This window comes from Tachyglossus aculeatus, chromosome 10 (genome assembly GCF_015852505.1).
Source record: "Tachyglossus aculeatus isolate mTacAcu1 chromosome 10, mTacAcu1.pri, whole genome shotgun sequence".
Classification (NCBI taxonomy): domain Eukaryota; kingdom Metazoa; phylum Chordata; class Mammalia; order Monotremata; family Tachyglossidae; genus Tachyglossus; species Tachyglossus aculeatus.
The window spans coordinates 55,860,117-55,882,607 of NC_052075.1; the positions used below are offsets into that span (position 1 = coordinate 55,860,117).

Sequence of the window (22,491 nt, forward strand, 5' to 3'; positions counted from 1 at the left end):
ATCACATTTCCATTAGGGGTCATCATGAGGGAGGTTCTGGCGGCTGATCTGTGGGCCTCCTCACCCCAATTGGTCTCGCATTGTTGATGCAGCGTGGGGACGGGCAATTCACTTTATCCCTGTGTGTGGGTTGAGGGGTGCTCGCGCCCTGTCAGTCAGCCAGGGTCCCCATCCCTGGCCTCTCCCCTCATCCCCCAGAGGCCTCGAAGATCCAGCCTGCAGGCCTGTGGGGGAAACCAAAGAGATAGAGAGGGGCCGCCGTGGGCCTCTGCTTATGAGAGTCGATCCCGGATCCTTCCCGCTGCTCAGGTGGGGCCGGGCACAGGCCCGGGTCCCGGACCGCTTTACTGAGTGGCCTCGGACTCCTGAGAGAATAGCTTCTCGGTCAGCTCGGTGATCTTGATGACCGGACCCTTCTTCTCATACTTCTTCTTGCAGGACAGAGATTGAGAGGGGCCTAAGAAGCTGGCTTTGGCTGGGGGGAAAACAGGAGGTGGGATGTTGGGGAGTCTCCCTCAACCCCCCACATCCCTCCCCCAGGCCCCCAGCCCGAGCCCACCCCCTAGCACCCCAACAGTGACTTACTGGGCCTGTTCCTGGACTGGAAGGTGCTGACCGTGGCTGAGGAGGGACAGTCCATTCTGGAGGAAGAGAGGGGAGAAGAGTCAAGCTTTTGTTTTTTTTAATGGTATTTGTTAAGTGCTTACTATGTGCCAGGTACTGTGCTGAGCGTTGGGGTGGACACAAAATAATAGGGTTGGACACAGTCCCAGTTCTACAGGCTTTGGTGCTGGGAGGATGATATTGCTGGGTTCCATTCCTGGCTTTGCTGCTGTGTGACCCCTGGTTGATTCCTTACCCTCTCTGTTCCTTGCTTCCCCCATTAAAATGCAAGAGAGGTTACTTCCTGCTTCCCCCAGGACACCCCATGACCTTCTGGCCAGACTTTGGATTGTGAGGGGGTGGGGAAGCTGTAGGAGAGGGGATGAGCATTAACCCTTTCGGGCCAGGAACTTTCTGTAGGCAAAGCAGTCCCTAGCCCACCCTGCAGAGCAACAGGGGTCCCATTCTAGCTCATTAAATAATTCGCCTGTTAGATCTGCTCTGACCCTACTCCCACCTTTTCCGTTTTTTTCTTAATGGTCTTTGTTAAGAACTTACTATGTGCCAGGCACAGTACTAAATACAGGGGTCGATACAAGAGAATCAGGTTGGACACAGTCCATGTCCCTTGTGGGGCTCACAGTCTTAATCCCCATTTTACAGATGAGGTAACTGAGGCAGAGAGAAATTAAGCGACTTGCCCAAGGTCACACAACAGAAAAATGGTGGAAGCAGGATTAGGTCCTTTGACTTCCATATCGGGGCCATTTGAGTCTCTGGCGCCTGGCCTGCAGAGCAATGGGATCCCATTCTGGTTTATTAAATAATTCAGCTGCCAGATGTGCTCTGGCTCTACTCCGACCTTGCCCACTATTCTTAATAATAAGAATAATGGCATTTATTAAGTGCTTATGATGTGCAAAGCACTGTTCTAAGTGCTGGGAAGGTTACAAGGTGATCAGGTTATCCCACGTGGGGCTCACAGTCTTAATCCCCATTTTACAAATGAGGTAACTGAGGCCCAGAGAAGTGACGTGACTTGCCCAAAGTCACACAGCTGACAATTGGTGGAGCCGGGATTTGAATCCATGACCTCTGACTCTAAAGCCCGGGCTCTTTGCATTGAGCCACGCTGCTTCTCTTCCCCACATTTGGCATGGGCCAGGGGAGGGGTTCATCTTTTCCCTGTAATCAACTTTCCAAGTCTACGGTAAGGCTAAAGGTGAGACAGAGGAGATTCAATTTTATTTAAGGGCCGCTGCCTGATTTCTTTAGACGTGACACTTGGGCCAGGGCCGCTTGCCTTAGCTGAGTTTCAGATTGTAGGGCCCTCTTCCTTCACCCACCTGCTCTCCTCTCCCTCGACCAGCTTCCGGTAAGTGGCAATCTCGATGTCCAGGGCCAGTTTGACGTTCATCAGCTCCTGGTAATCCCGCAGCTGGAGCGCCATGTCCTGCTTGGCCTTGTGCAGGGCGGACTCCAGTCGCAGGAGTTTGGCCTTGGCGTCCTGAAAGGCCACATTGCCCTGCTCCTCGGCCTCCTTGATGCTCTCTTCCAGGTGCAAACACTGAGGGCAGACGGATGGGGTGGTTAGGCGGGGGTCAGGGCGGGGAGCGGGCCGGGCCAGAATGGGAAATGAACTCCAACTGTTGCATGTGGGATTTAGGTGTGATATCAGAAAGGACTTCCAGATAATAATACTAATCATAATGATGGCATTTATTAAGTGCTTACTATGTGCAAAGCACTGTTCTAAGCGCTGGGGAGGTTACGAGGTGATCAGGTTGTCCCACGTGGGGCTCACAGTCTTAATCCCCATTTTACAGATGAGGTTACTGAGGTACAGAAAAGTTAAGTGACTTGCCCAAAGTCACACAGCTGACAATTGGCGGAGCTGGGATTTGAACCCATGACCTCTGACTCCAAAGGCTGTGCTCTTTCCATTGAGCCACACTGCTTCTCTATGGATGCATGGAGATGGATGGGGTGCCTCGGAAATCACCTCCACCACACCCCCACCCTCGACCCTCAACAGACCCCGTCACCCCCCTGACCGCTGACACAAGAGAAGCAGCATGGCCTAGTGGGAAGAGCCCATGCCTGGGAGTCAGAGGACCTGGATTCTAATCCCGGCTCTGCCAAGTACTAGCTGTGTGACCTTGGGTAAGTCACTTAACTTCTCTATACCTCAGTTTCCTCAACTGTAAAATGGGGATCCAGTTCCTGTTCTCCCTCCTACTTAGACTGAGAGCCCCATGTGGGACCTGATTATCTTGTGTACCTACGCCAGCACTTATAATAATAATAATAATGGCATTTATTAAGTGCTTACTATGTGCAAAGCACTGTTCTAAGTTCTGGGGAGGTTACAAGGTAATCAGGTTGTCCCACGGGGGGCTCACAGTCTTCATCCCCATTTGACAGATGAGGTAACTGAGGCCCAGAGAAGTGAAGCGACTTGCCCAAAGTCACACAGCTAAGTGCCGGAGCCGGGATTTGAACCCATAACCTCTGACTCCAAAGCCCATGATCTTTCCACTGAGCCATGCTGCTGCTCTACTCTCTTCCCAGGACCCTGAAGAATGGGCCCTCTGCAGCCCTGAACTGTGCCATGCCAGGGGCACCGTCCCCTGGGGGGTGAAACTGAGTCAGAGGAGAAGGGGTGGGGGCAGTGGGGGCTGGGTTTGCTTTCCATGCCCACTTGCACTCTCTCTGAAGGAGGATCAGGCCTAAGAGGGGTTGCAGTCAGGACAGGAAGGTTCGCTACCCTGTTCTCTGCGCCTCCACACCGGGGGTACTCAATCAATCAATCAATCAATCGTATTTATTGAGCACTTACTATGTGCAGAGCACTGTACTAAGCGCTTGGGAAGTACAAATTGGCAACACATAGAGACAGTCCCTACCCAACAGTGGGCTCACAGTCTAAAAGGGGGAGACAGAGAACAGAACCAAATATACCAACAAAATAAAATAAATAGGATAGAAATGTACAAGTAAAATAAATAAATAAATAGAGTAATAAATACTCCGGGAGAGAGGGGTGGGGTGCCCGCCGCCTGCTCACTGTTTGACACATAGTCAGTGTTTGATACTAGTGTTTGATAATAGTGTTTGACCCATAGTAAGCGTTTAACAAATACCATTTTTTTTCTTTTAATAAGGGCAAAGCTTGGAACTTACTGATGGGAGGAACCTACTTTCCAGTCCCTTCCTCCTACCCACATGGAGGGCCCGTCGGGATGGAGTTTGTCTACCCCTGGGTCTGGGTCCCATCCCCCACTGACCTGGGGGGGGTCCCGAGGTGTGCTGCCCACCCCGGGTTTCATCCTTGACCTGCGCGGAGGCTGGGTACTGACCGGAATGGGGGCGGTACTCACGTGACTCTTGAGCGAGAGTTTCTGGGAGCGCAGTTTCTGGATCTGAATGTTCAAGTCGGCGATCTCACTCCGGCTGGCCTGGAGGCTGTTCCCGCATTCGGTCGACCGAGCCTGGCTCTCCTCCAGCTGCAGAAGGTGGGGCCGGGATGGGGCCAGGGGTTAGGGCCGGTAGCAGGGAGGAAAGACCTCCCTGACCACCTCCGACCCCTCTCTGGCCACCACCAGTACTCCCGGAATGGCATGTGTCAGGAGGTGTCATCAGCATCTCCTCTTTAATTCCCCATCCGTTTTCACACCTTCCCCTCTCCCTCCATCCCTCCTGGGATAAGTGCAGGCCTGGGAGCGAGGGGACCACGATTCTAATCCCTGCTCTGCCATTTGCCTGTTGTGTGACCTTGGCTGAGTCACTTGACTGCTCTGTGCCTCAGTTTTCTCATCTTTCATTCAGTCGTATTTATTGAGCGCCTACTGTGTGTAGGGCACTGTACTATGCGCTTGCAGTAGAAAGGGGATGAGATACTTGTTTGCCCTCCAACTTAGACTGTGAAGCCCATGTGGGAGAGGGACTATCCAACCTGTGTTCATCCCCAGTACTTAGTGCATAGTGTTTAGTGCAGAGAAGCAGCATGGTCTAGTGGATAGAGCACGGGCCTGGGGGTCAGAAGGACCTAGGTTCTAATCCTGACTCTGCCACTTTTCTGCTATGGGATCTTGGGCAAGTCACTTCACTTCTCTGTGCTTAATTTACCTCATCTGTAAAATAGGGATTAAGACTGTGAGTCCTATGGAGGACAGGGACTGTGTCCAACCCGATTAAATTATATCTATCCCAGTGGTTAGTTCAGTGCCTGGCACATAGTAAGAACTTAATAAATACCACAATTATTATTATTATTAATGAATACTATTATTATTATTAACAACAACAATGATAATAACTTTCCCAATCCTGTCTCGCTCCTTTCCCCTGCTCTTCCATGTGCCCACAGCCCCCTGACCATTGGTCTCCAGTGCCCATCCTGCCTCCACACACCCCGGGTTTGCCAGCCCTTCCACCCCCATCCACTAGCATCTCCCCGATGCCCACCCCTCGGTGCCACCCACCCGGTGCCCACGCCCAGTAGCCATACCCTGTTCCTGGAATAGGCCTCAGCCTCCTCCAGGCTCTTGGCTGCGATGGCATCATACTGGGCCTTCACCTCCTCCACGATACCGCTCAGGTTGATGTGGCACTGGCTGTCTATCCCCACTGTCACGGAGACATCCTTGACTTCTGCCATCAGGTTCTGGAGCTCCTGGGGATGGGGCAAACCGGGACTGAGCTGCGAGTTGTGGGAAGGAAAAGCAACTTCCCGAGGACTCCTGGGTCCCATGTCCATGTCCCCCCTCTCCTCCCTCCACCAGGACCCTTGGGTTTCAGTCGCTCCATCTGAGCAACGGGGTCCAAGGAATTCCCACCTGGATTATTTTTTTCCCAGCACTAGTACAGTCCTCTCGATCAATCAATGGTACTTATTGAGCACTTACTGTGTGCAAAGCACTGTACTAAGAGCTTGGGAGGACAACATGACAGTTGGGAGACATGTTCCCTGCCCACAACACGCTTAAAGCCTCTGCACACTGTAAGCATTTAATAAATGATATTACTACTACTACTACTGTGCAGAGTGGAGGGAAGTGGTGTGAGGAGGGTCTGGGAAGCCTGTCCCAGAGGCAAGGGAGAGTCCTTTTATTATAGGCCCACTGTCCAATTTCTCCAAGACCCGTTGCCTGATTTCCATTAGGCCCACTAGCCGATTTCTGTTCTGAGCACTGCCTAACAGTTTTAAGGACCTGCAGTCTCTCCAGACCCACATGGAGGAAGGAGGGAGGGGGCAGGTTGCTTCAGCAGGAACCATTGGGTGCAGAAGGGAAGGGGGTCTTCGTTCCCATAGTGGATAGGGCATGGGCCTACGAGTCTGAAGCCCATGGGGTCTAATACCGGTTCAGTCACTTGTCTGTTTTGTAGCGTTGGGCAAGTCACCTAACTTCTCTATGCCTCAGTTACCTCATCTGTAAAATATGGATTGAGACTGTGAGCCCCACACGGGGCAGGGACCATATCCAATGTGATTTGTTTGTACCCACCCTAGTGCTTAGTACAGTGCCTGGCACACAGTAAGCACTTGACAAATACCACAGTTATTATTATTGTTACCCCCCCACCACTGTCCCTTTGGCTATCTGCCCTGAGCGGGTGGGATAGGTTTGCTTGGGGCGGGTGTGGAAGGAAGAGGTGTGATAGGGGAGGGGACACCCACATGGCCTACATTGCTGACTTGTATTGCTGGGCCCCAGGAACAGGTGAGTCACCTGGGCACTGGGCCCCGGTTGGCAGAGGGGGAGGGGGCGCGGTCAGGTGGGAACCCACGGCAACAGCCAACAGGGCACGCGGCCTGGGGTGCCAAAATCAACAGGTGCTGTGACGCGGCCCATGGGTGAAAAAGGGGTGTGGGAGGAGCCCATCGGGAACATGGGGTACCGGTGAGGGTGCCGGAGGGGAGGGTGGAAACTTGGGAATATGGGGCATGGTGGGGGTGGCAAAAGGAGCAGTGGGAGAGGAAAAGTGAGGGGACAATCAATACAATTGAATGAATGAATGAATGAATGGCATCTCTCCTTGGGAGAGGCACACCCTAGAATTCTGGTTCCTAATCTTACAATTCTGGATTGCCCAGTTTGGGGTGACCCCCATCCCCAACTCCAGGCCCACAGACAGAACTCTACCTCTCTTTACCCCCCTCTATCTTTCCACTTCTGTCTCCATCCCAATTAATTGATCAATCAATCAATCAGTAGTATATATTGAGTGCTTATTGTGTGCGGAGCACTGTACTAAGCACTTGGGAGAGTACAATATTGTTGGAAGACCTGGTCCCTGCTCACAAAGAGTTTACAGTCTACAGACATGGTCCTGGGAGTCAGAAGGACTTGGGTTCTAATCCTGGCTCTGCCACTTGTCTCTTGTATGACCTTGGGCAAGTCACTTCACTTCTCTGGGCCTCAGTTCCCTCATCTGTAAAGTGAGGATAAAGACTGGGAGCCCCATGTGGGACAGAGACTGGGTCCAACCTGATTAGCTTGTATCTAGAACAGTAGAACAGTACTTTGCACATAGTAATTGCTTAACAAATACTGTGAAAAAAGACTCCCTCTCTCTCCCTCAGTGACATTTATTGAGTGTTTATTTTGTGCAGAGCACTGTACTAAGTGCTTGGAGAATACAATATAACAGAGTTGGTAGACATGATACCTTCCCACAAGGAACTTACAGTCTAGAGATTCCCTCTCCTTCAATGGTACTTCCTGAGTGCTTACTGTGTTCAGAACACTGTATTAAGCACTTGGAAGAGTGCAATAGAAAAACATAATTCCTGCCCCCATGTGGCTTACAGGTTAGAACAGCATTTAGAACAGTACTTTGCACATAGTAAGTGCTTAACAAATACCATTATTATTATTATTAGAATCTCTCTCTCTCTCTCTCTCTCTCTCTCTCTCTCTCTCTCTGTCTCTTCCTCCAGATGGGTCTACGCAAGATCTATACTCCATTCCTGGTCCCTCTGCCTACATGGACAGAGTGAATTATGCCTTTGTCAGAGGGAATTATTCCTTAGCAGGAGTGGGCATTTCCCAAGTGCACAGCCTCTCCAGGAGTTGAATTTACTTCAGTGTGACTAAGCCCCTCTTCCCTGGGGTACACCTTCCCTCCTTCCTGACTCCTTCGCCCCATCGACCCTTCTAGTGGCTCCAAGAATGTCCCCTACCCCCATCACATGTCTTTCCTGTCTCTATGTCCTATCCCTCCTTCCTCCACCCAGGCACATAATAATAATAATAATAATAATAACAATTATAATTGGTATTTGCTAAGCATTTACTGTGTGCCAGGCACTGTACTAAGCACTGGGGTATATTCAAGCAAATCAAGTAGGACACAGTCCTTGTCCCACATGAGGCTCACAATTTTAGTCCCCATTTTACAGATGAGGTTGAGGCTCAGAGAAGTGAAGCAACTTGCCCAAGGTCACCTAGAAGCCACGTGGTGGAACCAGGATTAGAAACCATGACTGTCTGACTCCCAGCCCTGTGCTTTAACTACTGTGCCATTCGAAAAGTCTCTGGGGTGCAGGTTTTTTGGGATATTGGTGGGGCTCCCCATGATGCCATGAGTGGGGTGGAGCCAGTGAGGGCCTGGCCCTACCCCCATGGATACTCACCTGCTGATACACATTTTTCATCAGCTCCACGAAGCCCTGAAGGCCCTGTAGCTTGGTCTCCAACTCAGTTCTCCGTAGGCATTCAACATCCAGGTCCTGGGGGCACACAGGGCGTGGGGGTGAGGGGGTGGGAGTGACTGGGAGGGGCTGGGGGCCAGGGTCCCTCCCACCAACCAAATCAGTCAGTCAATCCAATTTATTGAGTGCTTACTGTGTTTGGAGCACTGTACCAAGTGTTGGGAGAGTACAATATAACAATCTAACAGACACATTCCCAAAGGAAAGGTTGGGGGCTGAGGGGTGGCTCTAGTGTATCATACTCTTCCAGCTGCTTAGTACGGTGCTCGGCACAAAGTAAGTGCTCAATAAATATCACTGATGGATTGATTATCTGCCCCTGTGTCTCTTTGCCTCACTATTTCTCCCTGTCTCTTGCTCTCTCCATCCATCTCTCGGTGATCAATCAACCAATTCATCACTGGTATTTATTGAGCACTTACAGTGTGCAGACCCCTCTCCGGGTCGCACCTGGAGAGTTTCCAGTACTCTACCGGTCTCGGCTACAGGACGGAGAGTCAAGCAGAGGCCTACCCATTCTATTCCTAGTTTGGGCAGTGGCTAGCAAGTGGAAGACTATCTGCTACAAGTCAAAACTCCCCCATGTTGGGCAGCAGTGGCATGGGAAAGAGTCGAGGGCGGAGAGTCGAGTTTAACTGCGCGGAAGGTGGCAATGGTAAACCACTTCCATATTTTTACCAAGAAAACTCTATGGATATACTACCAGAACGATTGCAGATGGAGAGTGGGGCGTTCTGGGAGAGATGTGTCTGTGGTGTTGCTTTAGACTTGATGGCATAAAACAAGACAAGACAGTGTGCAGAATACTGTAGTAAACACTTGGGAAAGTAGAATAGGATAGAATCGGTAGACCCATTCCCTGCCCACAACAAGCTTATGGTCTAGCGGCAGAGATGGGCATTAATATAAATAATCAGCCTTGCGAATACTTGCTGGCCCACGTGCCGGAGGGAGGCAGGATGGAAATGAGGCAGCGGGCCAAAAAGGCATTTAGTGAGCCGCAAGACCTCAGCCCCAGGAGGAAGTTTCAGGTGATTACCTTTTTCAGCTGAACGAAGGTAAACTCCATGTCCATTCTCTTCGTGATCTCTTCTTCATACCTGAGAGGGCCAAAGGCAGAGCCCGAGGCAGAGAGAGGAGAGACGGACACATACAGAGACTGGATCAGAGACCGGGTTGGAGGGAAGAAGAGTTAGAGTGAGAGATGCACAGAGACTGAGATAGAGTCAGAATGGGAGGGACTGAGACACATAGAGTGAGAGACCGATAGAAATAGCCACAGTGACACCCAGAGACAATCAATCAATCAAGCAATCAATCGTATTTATTGAGCGCTTACTATGTGCAGAGCACAGAGACAGAGATATACACAGTAACAGAGGCAGTCAGACACACTGAGAAAGTCGCAGAGGCCCATAGAGTGGAGACAGGCAGAGACAGAAGGACACAGAGACACAGACAGAGACTCACAGAGTGAGAAGGGCAGAGACAGTAAGAGAGATCTCTTTCCCCACCCCCAGGCGAGTCAGGTAGGGGACTTAAAGTGGGGAAGAGGGGAAGGGGAGGCAGGATGGAGATTTAGAGTTCAGGAACCTTGAGGGGGTCATTCCATCAGTGCCCCTGCATCTGCCCTGTCCTTTACTTGGCCCAGCTGGGAAAGACTCCACTTTCCATCTCCTGTTCCAGTTTCAGGGGGCTGGTTGGGTTGACCCCCAGAGAGTCATTCTGATCACCCAGTTCATCTCCCCATCCCAAGGTTACCGTACCTGGGCATGAAGAAGAGGAGGCTGTCTATAAGAGGCTCCTCTCTTTCTCAGCCTGGTATGTGGGATGGGTCAAAATGCTCTTGAATTTCTCCCGACTGATGGGATGGAAGTTCCTCTTCAATTTGGACCATGGCAGCCCCTCATAGATGAGTAAATAGGGGATCCTACTGCTTATAGAAATGCATTTTATAAAGGGTATTTACGGAGTCAGGGTGGGGTTTGAGGGTGAGGAGGAGAGGGTGGAACCCTGTACAGGCTAAAAAGCTGCAGCTCTGTTTCATGGATTCTCCTTGCCAGGCCCAGCCTTCGCTAAAATCAGGTGTACGGAGCCTAGGGCCACTCAGACACACTATGTGGCTTGTATGTGAGTGCGCCTGTCCTCAGGAGGCAGCTTGGAGGAATTGAGATTCTCACAATTTCCAAGTGGGTGGTCAGGATGAACAAGCAGCATGGCCTAGTGGAAAGGGTCCTGGAAGTCAGAGGGCTTGGGTTCTAATCCCAGCTCTGGTCTTCTGTGTGTCCTTGGGCAAGCCATTTCACTTCTCTGGACCTTAGTTCCCTCATCTGCAAAATGAAGATTCAATACCTGTCCTCCCTTCCCCTTAGACTGTGAGCTCCAAGTGGGGCCTGATTAGCTTGTATATTCTCCAACCCTTAGTACAGTGCTTGGAACATAGTAAGCACTTAACAAATATTATTAATGTTATTATTACAATTATCATGATGATGATTATCATTATTATTATTACATAATAATGAATCATTATTATGAGAAGCACCATGGATGAGTGGAAAGAGCACGAGCTTTGGGGTCAGAGGTCATGGGTTCAAATTCTGGCTCCATCACTTGTCAGCTGTGTGAATTTGGGCAAGTCGCTTAACTTCTCTGGGCCTCAGTTCCCTCATCTGTAAAGTGGGGATTAAGACTATGAGCCCCCCGTGGGACAACCTGATCACCTTGTAACTTCCCCAGCACTTAAAACAATGCTTGGCACATAGTAAGTGCTTAATAAATGCCATCATTATTATTATTCTCTGGGCCTCAGTTCCCTTATCTGTAAAATGGGGATTAAGACTGTGAGCCCCCTGTGGGACAACCTCATCACCTTGTAACCTCCCCAGAGCTTAGAACAGTGCCTTGCACATAGTAAGCACTTAATACATGCTGTCATTATTATTATTACAAGGGATTTCTGCTCCCCAAATTGTACAGCACCAGGGCTAGGACACAAGTTCAAAAACAATATAAGGAAACTTATCTTCACCCAGTAGGATCACCTGCAAAGGGAAACTTTCCCCCTAGCAGAGTCCACAGAGGTTTAGATGGACTCTTGGATGGGGGTCTGTGCTGTGCCCCTGGGGAGAGATGAGGATGGAGAGGGGAGAGGCAGAGGAGTTGGATGGTCTGTGCTGGGTCGCTGGGAAGAGTCTGGAATCAAGAGGGGAGGATCAGGCATGTTGGCCGATCTGTGCTGGGTCACTAATGAGAGTTTGGGATGAAGAGGGAGAGTTGGGGGGTTGGATGATCTGTGCTGGGTCACTGGAGAGAGTTTGGAATGAAGAGGGAAGAGTCAGAGGGGTTGGATGGTCTATGCTGGGTCACTGGGGAGAGTTTGGAATGAAGAGGAGAGAGTCAGAGGGGTTGGATAGTCTGTACTGGGTCACTGGGGGAAAGTCAGGATGGTCTGTGCTCCCCTGCCTCTGAGGAATACCCAACTCCCCCCATCCCCCAGTGGCTCCTGGATGCTACAGTCCCCACCCATCAGCCACCCAGGGCCCAGTCCCCACCCGCCCTTGCCTGCCGGGGCCATCACTCTCTTGCGCTGACATCATCCTGGCCAACCTGCCAGTCGGTCCCAGGTACAGAACGCGCCCAGGCATGGAACTGGCCCCACCTCCTCCTCTGGGCCCAGGCTCTGGGGTGGGGAGATGGTCGGGGGTGGGGGGGAAGACCCACGTGGGGGCTCCAGAACCACCCCCCACCACTACTAAGTCCCCACCTGGGCTGGGGGACCCTGGCCAAAGCCCTCTCCTCCTCCCCACCAGCCCTGACTAAACCTCTACCAGCAATCATCTCCCTTTGAGGTCAGTGGCACTGCCACTTCATCCAGTGTCATCTGCCAACCCAGCCCGCGGCCCAGGGCTCGGAAGAAACCAGGCAGCGGCCCTAATGAATTGCACCAGCAGAGCCATGGGACACTCTCCGCCTTGCAACTCTGTCCCCTCTGCATGGGCAGTGGGGCGGGGCGGATATTCTACCATCAGGTGGGGAAAGGGCCAGTCTGTGTTAGAATGGAAGCTCCTTGTGGACAGGCATAGTGCATGAGTCTTGTTTCCTTGAACTCTCCCAAAGGTTGGTACAGTGCTCCGCACTCGATAGTGCCTGGACAATATCACTGCTGTTGTCGTTTCTCTGCTGGGACAAGGTATCCAGGGAGTGGGAGAGGAGAAGGTGGGGGGAGCCTTGGGAATGGGCTGATTCCCACTGGGCTGTGGAAAGAGGTGGGGCGAACCCTGCAGCAGGAATCCAGTGCCGCCTGGAGAACTGGGCACCTCCTTCCTAGAACTTTTTTAAGCCTGCAGGATGCCAGATGGAGGAGGTTGTTGGCAGGGGTCGGGGGGTGGGGGGAGGTGATATGGAGGCAGGGGGTTGGATGGGATGACTCCCACGGGCCTGAGCTATTGGTGGAGGGTGTTATCTTCAGCCTCCACCCTTTGGCTGTCTGGTCCTTGGCCGCACCCTTCTACTAGACTATAGCAACTCTCCAGTCCCAGATTCAGCCTTCCCAGCAGCCCCCCGCCAGCTAGGGAGGGTTAAAGGGAGCCATGGAGGAGGAGGGAGGGGACAGGGACTGATGGGAGGTGGGAACTGCGGGCCAACCAGGCTTTGCCAGGAACCTTCGCTCGTTTGGCCACATGGAAACTAGGCTGAAAGCAAAAGGGAAAGCAGGCAGTAGGCCCAAAAGAAATTTAGATGGCGGCCTGTGGATGGGATGGGGAGGCAGGAAGGAGGTCCCATCCTGGCCATCCCTCTGCTTCCTGACCAGGAACTGCCAAGCCTTCTAGCAGAAAGGAGCTGGGTCTGGTTGTCCCTGCCTGGCACCCGTGCCTGAAACCAGACTGGCTCCCTCTGCACCCGCTCCCTCCCAGAGTTTGGGGTGACCTCATCGGGGCTGGGAAGGGACGGATTAGTGGCTCCTCGCTCCAGGCCGCCTCTCTGGACCCGGCCTCCACCCCCCACCAACCCCCAGTGGCCCCAGAAGCTCGGCTCAACTTGCCTTTGGCTTGTCCCTCCAGGCCACTGGCACTGGGGCCCAGTTATGCCCACAGAGGGTAGACTCGCAATCTGGCCCCCATGAGCCCCCTCCATTTGCAGCCAGGGCCCTGCCGATTCCAAGCTCGGGCTGCTCACCCCCTGAGATGCCATCTGCCGGGCACCATCCTGGGCTTTGGGAAGTGGCTCCTGCCCTCTGGATCTCCAAGTTCTTGAAAATTAACCAGTGGGTTTGGTGGATATTGGTGGGATTAGTGGAGATCGAGCAGTGGGCCCGGCGGAAACCAGGAAGCCAGATAAAACGGAAATCAGGCAGTGGGCCAGAAAACGCAGCCTCCCCTGAGGAGCTGGTAGGATGATGGTGAAAGGGGAGAGGGAGGGGCTTGGGGAAGAAGAGGATGTGTCTGACTCAGTTTACCAGGCAGCAGTAAAGCTGCCAGGTTGACAACCTCCGTCCTCTCAACCTGTAATAATAATTGTGCTATTTGTTTAGTGCTTACTATGTGCTAAGCACCGTACTAAGCGGTGGCTTAGCCACAAGATAATCAGGCTGGACACAGTCCCTGTCCACATGAGGCTCCCAGTCTGAGAGGGAGTAGGATTTAATCCCCATTTTCAGATGAGGAAATTGAGGCCCAGAGAAGTTAAGTGACTTGCCCAAGGTCATGCAAGCCTGGTCACACAGCAGACAAATGGCAGTGTTGGGATTAGAACCCAGGTCCTCTGATTCCCAGGCCTGTGCTCTATCCACTAGGCTACACTGCTCGGTGTGGGTCACTATTTAATAATGATGGTATTTGTTAAGCGCTTACTGTGTGCCAAGCTCTGTTATCCCCGATGAGACAGCCTGATAATGATAATAATTTTGGTATTTGTTAAGCACTTACTATGTGCCGAGCACTGCTCTAAGCACTGGGGAAGATACAAGATAATCAAGTTGTCCCACATGGGGCTCACAGTCTTAATCTCCATTTTCCAGATGAGGTAACTGAGGCCCAGAGAAGTTAAGTGACTTGCCCAAAGTCACCCAGCAGATAAGTGGCAGAGCTGGGATTAGAACCCATGACCTCTGACTCCCAAGCCCCTGCTCTTTCCACTGAGCCACGCTGCTTCTCCGATGGGATGCCTAGCCGGGAATCAGGCAGGGAGAGGAGCCCCCATGGACTAGATTGTAACCTAGAGGATTATCAGCTCCCTATGATCAGGAATTGTGTCTACCAACACTATCGTACGTTCAGTACAGTGTTCAGGACAGTTGGAAAAAGCATGGCCTCATTGATAGAGCACAATCCTGGGAGTCAGAAGAACCTGGGTTCTGATCTCGGCTCCACCACTTGTCTACTGTGGGAATTCGGGCAAGTCACTTCACTTCTATATGCCTCAGTTACCTCATCTGTAAAATGGGGATTAAGACTGTGAGCTCCATATGGGATATGGACCGTGTCTAACCCGATTAACTGGTATCTTCTATGGAGCTTAGAACAGCGCCCAGCACAGAGTAAGCGCTTAAAACATTCCATAAAAAAAATCAAAGAAAATAAGCACTCAATAAATACTTTAGATTGATTGCTTGACTGATTACCCTAAGCATCCGCATGGATCAAAACCCATCTGCGCCTGGGGATTTTCAACTCTCCCAGAGCCAGGCTCAAATCCCCAAATTGGGGGTGGTGCCAGGAGCCAACTGTGGGGGAGAGAGGAGAGCAGAACCAGCCCCTCCCGGCTCCGGGCTGAGGATTAAAGCTCCCAGCGGGGCCAGGCCTCCCTCATCAGGCTTTGCACCCCGGAGAGAGGGAGTCAGCAGGGCGGGAGAGGAAATTATAGCATGGGAGATTTAGGTTAGACTCAAGAAAGAACTCCAGATGGGGAGGGTTGGAGTGGCCCCGACCGAGGCCCTCCCTGCTGGGCCCCTCCACCCCTTCCCGGAGGCCTAGCTAATCCCCTCTCTCTGACTCCGGCCACTGACACTTTATTTTTAAATGGTATTAAGTGCTTACTGTGTGCCAGGCACTGTGCTAAGCACTGGGGTAGATACAAGCTAATCAAATCGGACACAGTCCATGTCCCACATGGGACTCACGGTCTTAACTCTCATATTACAGATGAGGTAACTGATGCCCAGAGAAATGAAGTGACTTGCCCAGGGTCACACAGCGTTCGAGTTGCCGAGCTGGGATCAGAACCCAGGTCTTCTGAGTCCCGGGCCTGGGCTCTTTCCACTAGGTCACGCTGCTTCTCAAATAATAATAACTGTGGAATTTGTTAAGCGCTTACTATGTGCCAGGCACTATTCTAAGCGCTGGGGTGGGTACGATCAAATTAGGTTGGACGTGGTCCCTGTCCCACATGGGGCTCACAGTCTTAATCTCCATTTTAAGGTTGAGGTAATTTAGCACTCGGGGATGTGGGGGACTCCGAAACTGTGGGTTACCCAGGCCCTTGGTTTTCCTGCCCCTGGGTGTGATCCCTTCAAGGCCCTGCTTCCCTTCAAGGCCCTGCTGAGAGCTCACCTCCTCCAGGAGGCCTTCCCAGACTGAGCCCTTTCCTTCCTCTCCCCCTCTTCCCCCTCTCCATCCCCCCATCCTACCTCCTTCCCTTCCCCACAGCACCTGTATATATGTATATATGGTTGTACATATTTATTACTCTATTTATTTATTTTACTTGTACATATCTATCCTATTTATTTTATTTTGTTGGTATGTTTGGTTTTGTTCTCTGTCTCCCCCTTTTAGACTGTGAGCCCACTGTTGGGTAGGGACTGTCTCTATATGTTGCCAATTTGTACTTCCCAAGCGCTTAGTACAGTGCTCTGCACATAGTAAGCGCTCAATAAATACGATTGATGATGATGATGATCCGGGGGACGCACCTGTTGCGGTATTCGTCCACGCTCCCCAGCACCTGCTGCAGCTCGGCCTCCAGTCGGCCCCTCTCCTGGCTGACATCAGCCAGCTCCTTCTGCAGCCGGGTGGTGTAGACCTCGTAGATATTGGAGCAGTCGATCGGGCCTGACTCCTGTTCCTGGAGGAAGGCCCAGCGTGTTTCCAGGAGCCGGTTCCTCTGTTCCAGGTATTGCACCTGCCGGTGGAGGGGTAAAAGGGTGGGGGTGGGTATGTGAGGGAGAGGCCCCTTGTCCAGGGGGAGGGTCCCCGCTCAACCCTTCCCCCACCAGGCTTTCCACCGAGGTCCACGGGCCTCAAGGAAAGCAGGCATCGGTTCTATTCAAAATAAGGCCCTAGGCCCAAGTACAGTGCTCTGCACACAGTAAGCGCTCAATAAATATGATTGAGTGAATGAATAAATAATAATAAGTATTTGTTAGGCACTTACTATGTGCCAAGCACTGTTCTAAGCACTGGGGTAGATACAATGTGCATATTTATTATTCCATTTATTTTATTAATGATGTGCACGTATCTATACTTAATAATAATAATGATGGTATTTATTAAGCACTTACAATGTGCAAAGCACTGTTCTAAGCGCTGGGGAGGTTACAAGGTGATCAGGTTGTCCCACGTGGGGCTCACAGTCTTCTTCCCCATTTTACAGATGAGGTAACTGAGGTCCAGAGAAGTGAAGTGACTTGCCCAAAGTCCCACAGCTGACAATTGGCAGAGCCGGGATTTGAACCCATGACCTCTGGCTCCAAAGCCCGGGCTCTTTCCACTGAGCCACACTGCTTCTATTTATTTATTTGGATGCTATTAATAATAATAATAATAATAATAATAATAATAATGGAATTTGTTAAGCGCTTATCATGTACAAAGCACTGTTCTAAGCACTGGGGAGGTTACAAGGTGATCAGGTTGTCCAATGTGGGGCTCACAGTTTTAATCCCCATTTTACAGATGAGGTAACTGAGGCCCAGAGAAGTTAAGTGATTTGCCCAAATTCACACAGCTGACAGTTGGTGGAGCTGATATTTGAACCCATGACCCCTGACTCCAAAGCCCGCTGACCCGCTTTCCGCTGACCCACGATGCTATTGATGCCTGTCTACTTGTTCTGTTTTGTTGTCTGTCTCCCCCCTTCTAGACTGTGAGCCTGTTGTTGGGTAGGGATTGCCTCTATCTGTTGCCGTATTGTACTTTCCAAGCGCTTAGTACAGTGCTCTGCACACAGTAAGTGTGCAATAAATATGATTTAATGAATGAATGACTGAAGTCCCTGTCCCACATGGGGCTCACAGTCTCAATCCCCATTTTACAGATGAGGGAACTGAGGCACAGAGAAATTAAGTGACTTGCCCAAGGTCACACCAGGCAGTGGGCCTCATGCCAACCATGCACTGGGACTAATGGAAATCAGGCAGCGAGGCTGTAAGAAATGAGGCAGTACAGCTATTAGAAATCAGGCTGCAGGCCTAAAGGAAACCAGGCAGAGGGTCTACTGGAAACCAGGCAGTGGGCCCAAAATAAACCACATAGTGGGGTAATTTGGAAATCAGGCAGTGAGGCTCTAAGAAATGAGGCAGTAGGGTTATTGGAAGTCTTAAAAGAAACCAGGAAACAGACCAGGCAATTGACCTAATAGAAACCAAGCTATTTTGGAAGAAAGTGAATCTTCACTATTTTCCTTCTCTCTTTCTCTGGAGCTGTCTCAACAGATGGGGAACTCTCTCTCTCTCTCTCTCGCTCTCTCTTCTCACTTTCTCTCTCCCTAGGTCTAACCTAAATCCCACCTGCTGCAGAACCAGCCCTCTGGTGCAGCCCTTTTGCCGCAGTTCAACACGGGCTGGGCAGATGAGAAAGCTTCCTGGACACAAGAGATTTCTCCTAATCTCCCCCCACCCCCTAACCCTAACTCAGCTATGGGCCTGTCTGCCCCCAGCCCATCCTGCCCCCTTCTTTTCGGCCAGACCGAGCCATGGCCAGTTCCACCCTTGGCTCCCTCTTGGTCTCTGCCCTCCTCGTCTCTGCCCTCTTCCTGATCTAGGCTGGATCGGACAAATACTGGGGGCAGCCCAGGAGTGTCCTCACCTGCCTGGCCCTGAGGGGAACAGAACCACTGGCCTCACCTGCCCACGGTCTGACCTTCAACCCTCCCGCTACAGTGGAAGCCTTTTATTGCAGCCCCAGTTGAGGAAAGGCAGCTGACCCCTGTGTTTGCATTCTCCTCTCCCTGGTCTGGAGTGGGGTGGGTGTCAACGGTGGGGAGAGAAGGAGCAAAGTAGGAGTTCTCAGACTGCACCAGCAACCAGAGGCCAGCCCCTGTCCTCCACGCCTCCCTGCTCCCCCTAGCACCATGCCAGGAACAAAAGACTTTGGAGGGCAGCTAATCCAGGGAGAGGAACCAGCTTCCCCACCATCCCGGCCTACGGCTTCGGGACGAACGCATCCGGAAATGGCCCATCTGCCCCTCCGGACCCGCCCCCTCCTCCAGGAAGCCTTCCCTGATGGGTCTCTACCCAGGCCGTCCCCATCTGCCTGAATGTCTGTCTGGTGGCTGTTCTTCGAGACTTAAGGAGGCCTCTGTCCCTGGGACTTTGTTCCTCCTTCTGTGTGTGTGTATGTGTGTGTATGCCTGTGTGAAGACGTGTGTGGGGGTATGTGAACTGCATCCCTCAACAGACCTCCCTCTGCCCCTTCCCCTATGTCCAGCACATGTGTGTGCATTGGTGTGTATGTGTGGAGGGAGTATTGGTGTGTGGATGTCCTGTCTTCCCTAAAAGAGTTGCAGCCCCTCAAGACGGGGACTGTATCTCCTCCTTCCTCTGTTGCTCTTAGGACTCAGCACACAGTGTTTTTTTCTGTGTGTGTGTGTGTTTTGTGGTGGGGGGGTAGAATCCTATGACATAAACCCTGTGAACATCCATTTCAGTCCATTCTAGTCTCAGGAGCATCCATGTGCAGTTGGAGATCCTTGGTCCTCTCCTGGGGGCCAGTGACCTTGAGACTACAGACTCCTCAGACCAGAAGCCCTGCCCCATCTTGAAGGTCATCCCGTCTATCCTCCTGCCTCCAGTCTCCAACTTACTCCCTCAGGTCTCTCAGGAAGATTTTGCTATCTCCCCGACGGGGCCGCCTCCTTGTCTCCAACTCTGACAGTTCGGCCGTCCGCCTGGCGTGCCACCACAATCCCTGCCACCGCAGCTTAAACCTCAAACCCAGAGCCATCCCTCATCCTTCTCTTCTTCCAGCCAAATCATCCCAGCCCCTTCAGGCTTCCCCTCCACCTGCCCGCTTTTTATCCCCGGGACCCTTCCCTTCCCCACAGCGGTCCTGGCCACGAAGATGTGGCAGTCTTGCCTGCTGTCAACTCCTTCCTGTGGCAGAACCCCGGCCAGGCTGAGGCTCATGGGTTGAGGGCCATCTCTGACCTTCGACCCATTCTGGGCCCACACGGAAGAGACTGGGAGGCTTCCAACTGGCTAGATCATCCAGTCCAGCCCCATGACCCTGGACCAAAAATGCCTGAATGGTCCAGGCTTACTGGACCCTAATAATAATAATAATGATCATGATGGCATTTATTAAGTGCTTACTATGGGCAAAGCACTGTTCTAAGCACTGGGGAGGTTACAAGGTGATCAGGTTGTCCCACGGGGGGCTCACAGTCTAAATCCCCATTTTACAGATGAGGTAACTGAGGCCCAGAGAAGTGAAGTGACTTGCCCAAAGCCACACAGCTGACAATTGGTGGAGCTGGGATTTGAACACATGACCTCTGACTCCAAAGCCCGTGTGCTTTCCACTGAGCCATGCTGCTTCTCTAGAGAGGGACCACTCCCCTCTCCCTCTCCCCCCTCCCCCCGGGTTTCCCCATCAAGGCAGGACGTCTTACACACATCCCATATCCCTGGCGACAATACGGGGTGATATCAGCGCAGGCATCGAAGGGAGCGGGTGGAGGGGAGGGTGAGGGAGAAATGACATCGTTGAGTGAGATCCTTTTAAGGGATTAAGCAGGGTTGGAAAGGAGGAGGAGAGCTGTGTAGAGACCTGCCCTAGGTACGATGCTGACGGTTTGAGGCATAACAAACCCCAAACTCCTGGGTCTCCTGGAGTGGCCCGGGGGGAGGGGGAGGGGCTGCCCCTCAGAGGCTAGCCCTCTGCCCACCCCCGTGCCCACCGGGGAGAAGGGATCCATTCAGGCACACGTCCTGCCAGTCCTTGCAGCCAGACTCCTCTCTCTGGTATCATCCTCATTCCTTTTCCCTGACACTTGGCAGTCTGTTCCCCACTGTCCCCCTGAGGCTCCGGCTTCTTCTCCTCCCTCCCCCCGCCCCGGGAAGAGTGTCACCCTCAGGGGCTGGCGGGGGGCATAGGGGATGGCGGCTGTGGGAGGCAACTGGGCAAAGCCAGGCATCCCCAATGAATGCCAGGCAGAGGAAGGAGAGGATTTTGGAAAGCCAGAGGTGGATGAGGAAGGGTTTGACTTTCTCTCCCTTCCATCTCTCCTTCTCGCTCAGGGAGTCCCCCTGCTTCTTCAAACTGCCCTTTTTAAGAGCCCTTTGTCCCTTTATGCTTCTCTCTGGACCCCAGCGAGTTTCCCCTACTGGGCCCTGATTGCCCCGCACCAGTACCTGGTCCACCTGACCCAGGATGGGTGACTCACCCTTCTGACCCTGAACCCGAGTGCTCAGACACCAGAGAGCCAGGGGAAAGAGCAGAGGACATGGCCCCTCTGCCCGGTCAAACCAGGCTCGCATCCCTTCCCCAGAACCAGCACCTCCCGACCCCAATCATGGCCTCTCCCCGCTTACCTTCATAATCAAAGAGACAAACTTATCGTTGAGGGTTTTCATCTCCTCCCGCTCCCGGGCTTTCTGCTGCTGGATGGCCGGGTCCACCTTAATGTCCAGGGGCAGCAGCAGGGAGGGGTCGACGGTCACTTTGCAGAAGGAAGAGGGAACATCTCCTGGGATGAAGCTGCAGGAGCTGAAGCCAGGCTCCCCGCTCATCCTCCACCCCAGGCCCGATGGCCCGCAGCCGCTGAAGCTGCTGAAGGACTGTGGGAGGCCGGCCATGGCTCGGGGATGGCGGGGTGGGAGGGGAGGGGCCGGGGTTGGGGAAAGGGGGGACGGGGATGACCAGAGAGAGGTGGCACTCGGGACGGCGTTGATTCCCCGTCTCCTCTGCGCTTGGTCTGGATAATGACTTACAAACACCTGTCTCACACTGCTCATTACCATCCCTGGCGAGGGTGGGGCCCTGATCTAGACCAACCTGTTAGATGTTATGCCTCTCCTCCACCCCCCCACCCTAACCCCAGCCTCTCGCCTTCCCTCTCCTCACCCCCGCCCTCTCCACCCTCCCGCTCCTGACAGCACCACGGGTGGGAGAGCCCCGCATGCTTGGGACCAGACAGTCATGCACATGCTCAGCCAGGGGCCGGAGGAGAGCACTGAGGAGGAAGGGGTTGGTGGAGGGAGAGGAGGAGGGAGGAGAGGCGAAACGAGGAAAGGGGTGGAGAGAGAGCGCCTTGGGCAGCCGACAGCTATCGCTGCACATAGCTGAGGGGTGACACACACACATACCTCTGGAAAATGACGAGGGCCAGCAGGCCCTGCTCCTCGGAGGAGGCACGATGCGGGAAGCCGAGGGCCGGCTGGGAGGTTCTGGATTCTGCAGGGGGAGACCACCCTCTGGGGTCTTCCTGAATGTGGTGTGTGTGGGGGAACTGTCTACCAACTCTGTTCTATTGTACTCTCTCAGGCTCCTGGTTCGGTGCCCTGCACACGGTAAATGCTCGGTGAATATGATTGATTGATGGATTGATTGAGGCCTAGTCTTGCTCACCCAGCTACCTCTCATACTTCCATAATTTATCACCTAGAACGATCCAACCGACTGTTCTGATTGAGCCCCTCTGGTTGGCAGAGCACTGTCCTGAGCTCTAGGGAGAATGTGGGAGAGGGAGAAGATACAATCCCTTTGGGAGCTTTCGGTCCAGCTCCAAATAACCCTCACCCCCTTCTAATAATAATAATAATAATAATGATGGCATTTGTTAAGTGCTTACTATGTGCAAAGCACTGTTCTAAGCACTGGGGAGGATACAAGGTGATGAGGTTGTCCCACGTGGGGTTCTCATTCTTAATCCCCATTTTACAGATGAGGTAACTGAGGCTCAGAGAAGTGAAGTGACTTGCCCAAGGTCACACAGCAGACATGTGGCAG

At 52.5% G+C, this 22,491-nt stretch overlaps 1 protein-coding gene and 1 non-coding gene across 2 annotated transcripts; one reads left to right on the forward strand and one right to left on the reverse strand.

Annotated features, from left to right (window-relative positions):
• Positions 1-344: 344 nt before the first annotated feature.
• On the reverse strand, positions 345-21,503 carry KRT80 (keratin 80). The gene is made up of 9 exons (XM_038753184.1): positions 21,075-21,503; positions 16,233-16,441; positions 9,360-9,420; positions 8,243-8,338; positions 5,114-5,278; positions 3,984-4,109; positions 1,950-2,170; positions 586-641; positions 345-475 (listed from the first exon to the last, which is right to left on the reverse strand). Exons 1-9 carry the CDS (start codon positions 21,501-21,503, stop codon positions 345-347), a joined length of 1,494 nt encoding a protein of 497 aa, XP_038609112.1.
• On the forward strand, positions 8,753-8,890 carry LOC119933818. The gene has a single exon (XR_005452688.1). It is a non-coding gene; the product is annotated as a small nucleolar RNA SNORA7 (small nucleolar RNA).
• Positions 21,504-22,491: the final 988 nt, after the last annotated feature.

Coding starts and splice junctions, on each gene's coding strand:
- KRT80 (XM_038753184.1), bottom strand. CDS start 21,503: ATGGTAATGAGCAGTGTGAGACAGGTGTTTGTAAGTCATTATCCAGAC. Junction 16,442..21,074: donor TTGTCTCTTTGATTATGAAG/GTAAGCGGGGAG, acceptor CTCCACCGGCAG/GTGCAATACCTGGAACAGAG. Junction 5,279..8,242: donor TGAAAAATGTGTATCAGCAG/GTGAGTATCCAT, acceptor CCCCATCCCCAG/GAGCTCCAGAACCTGATGGC.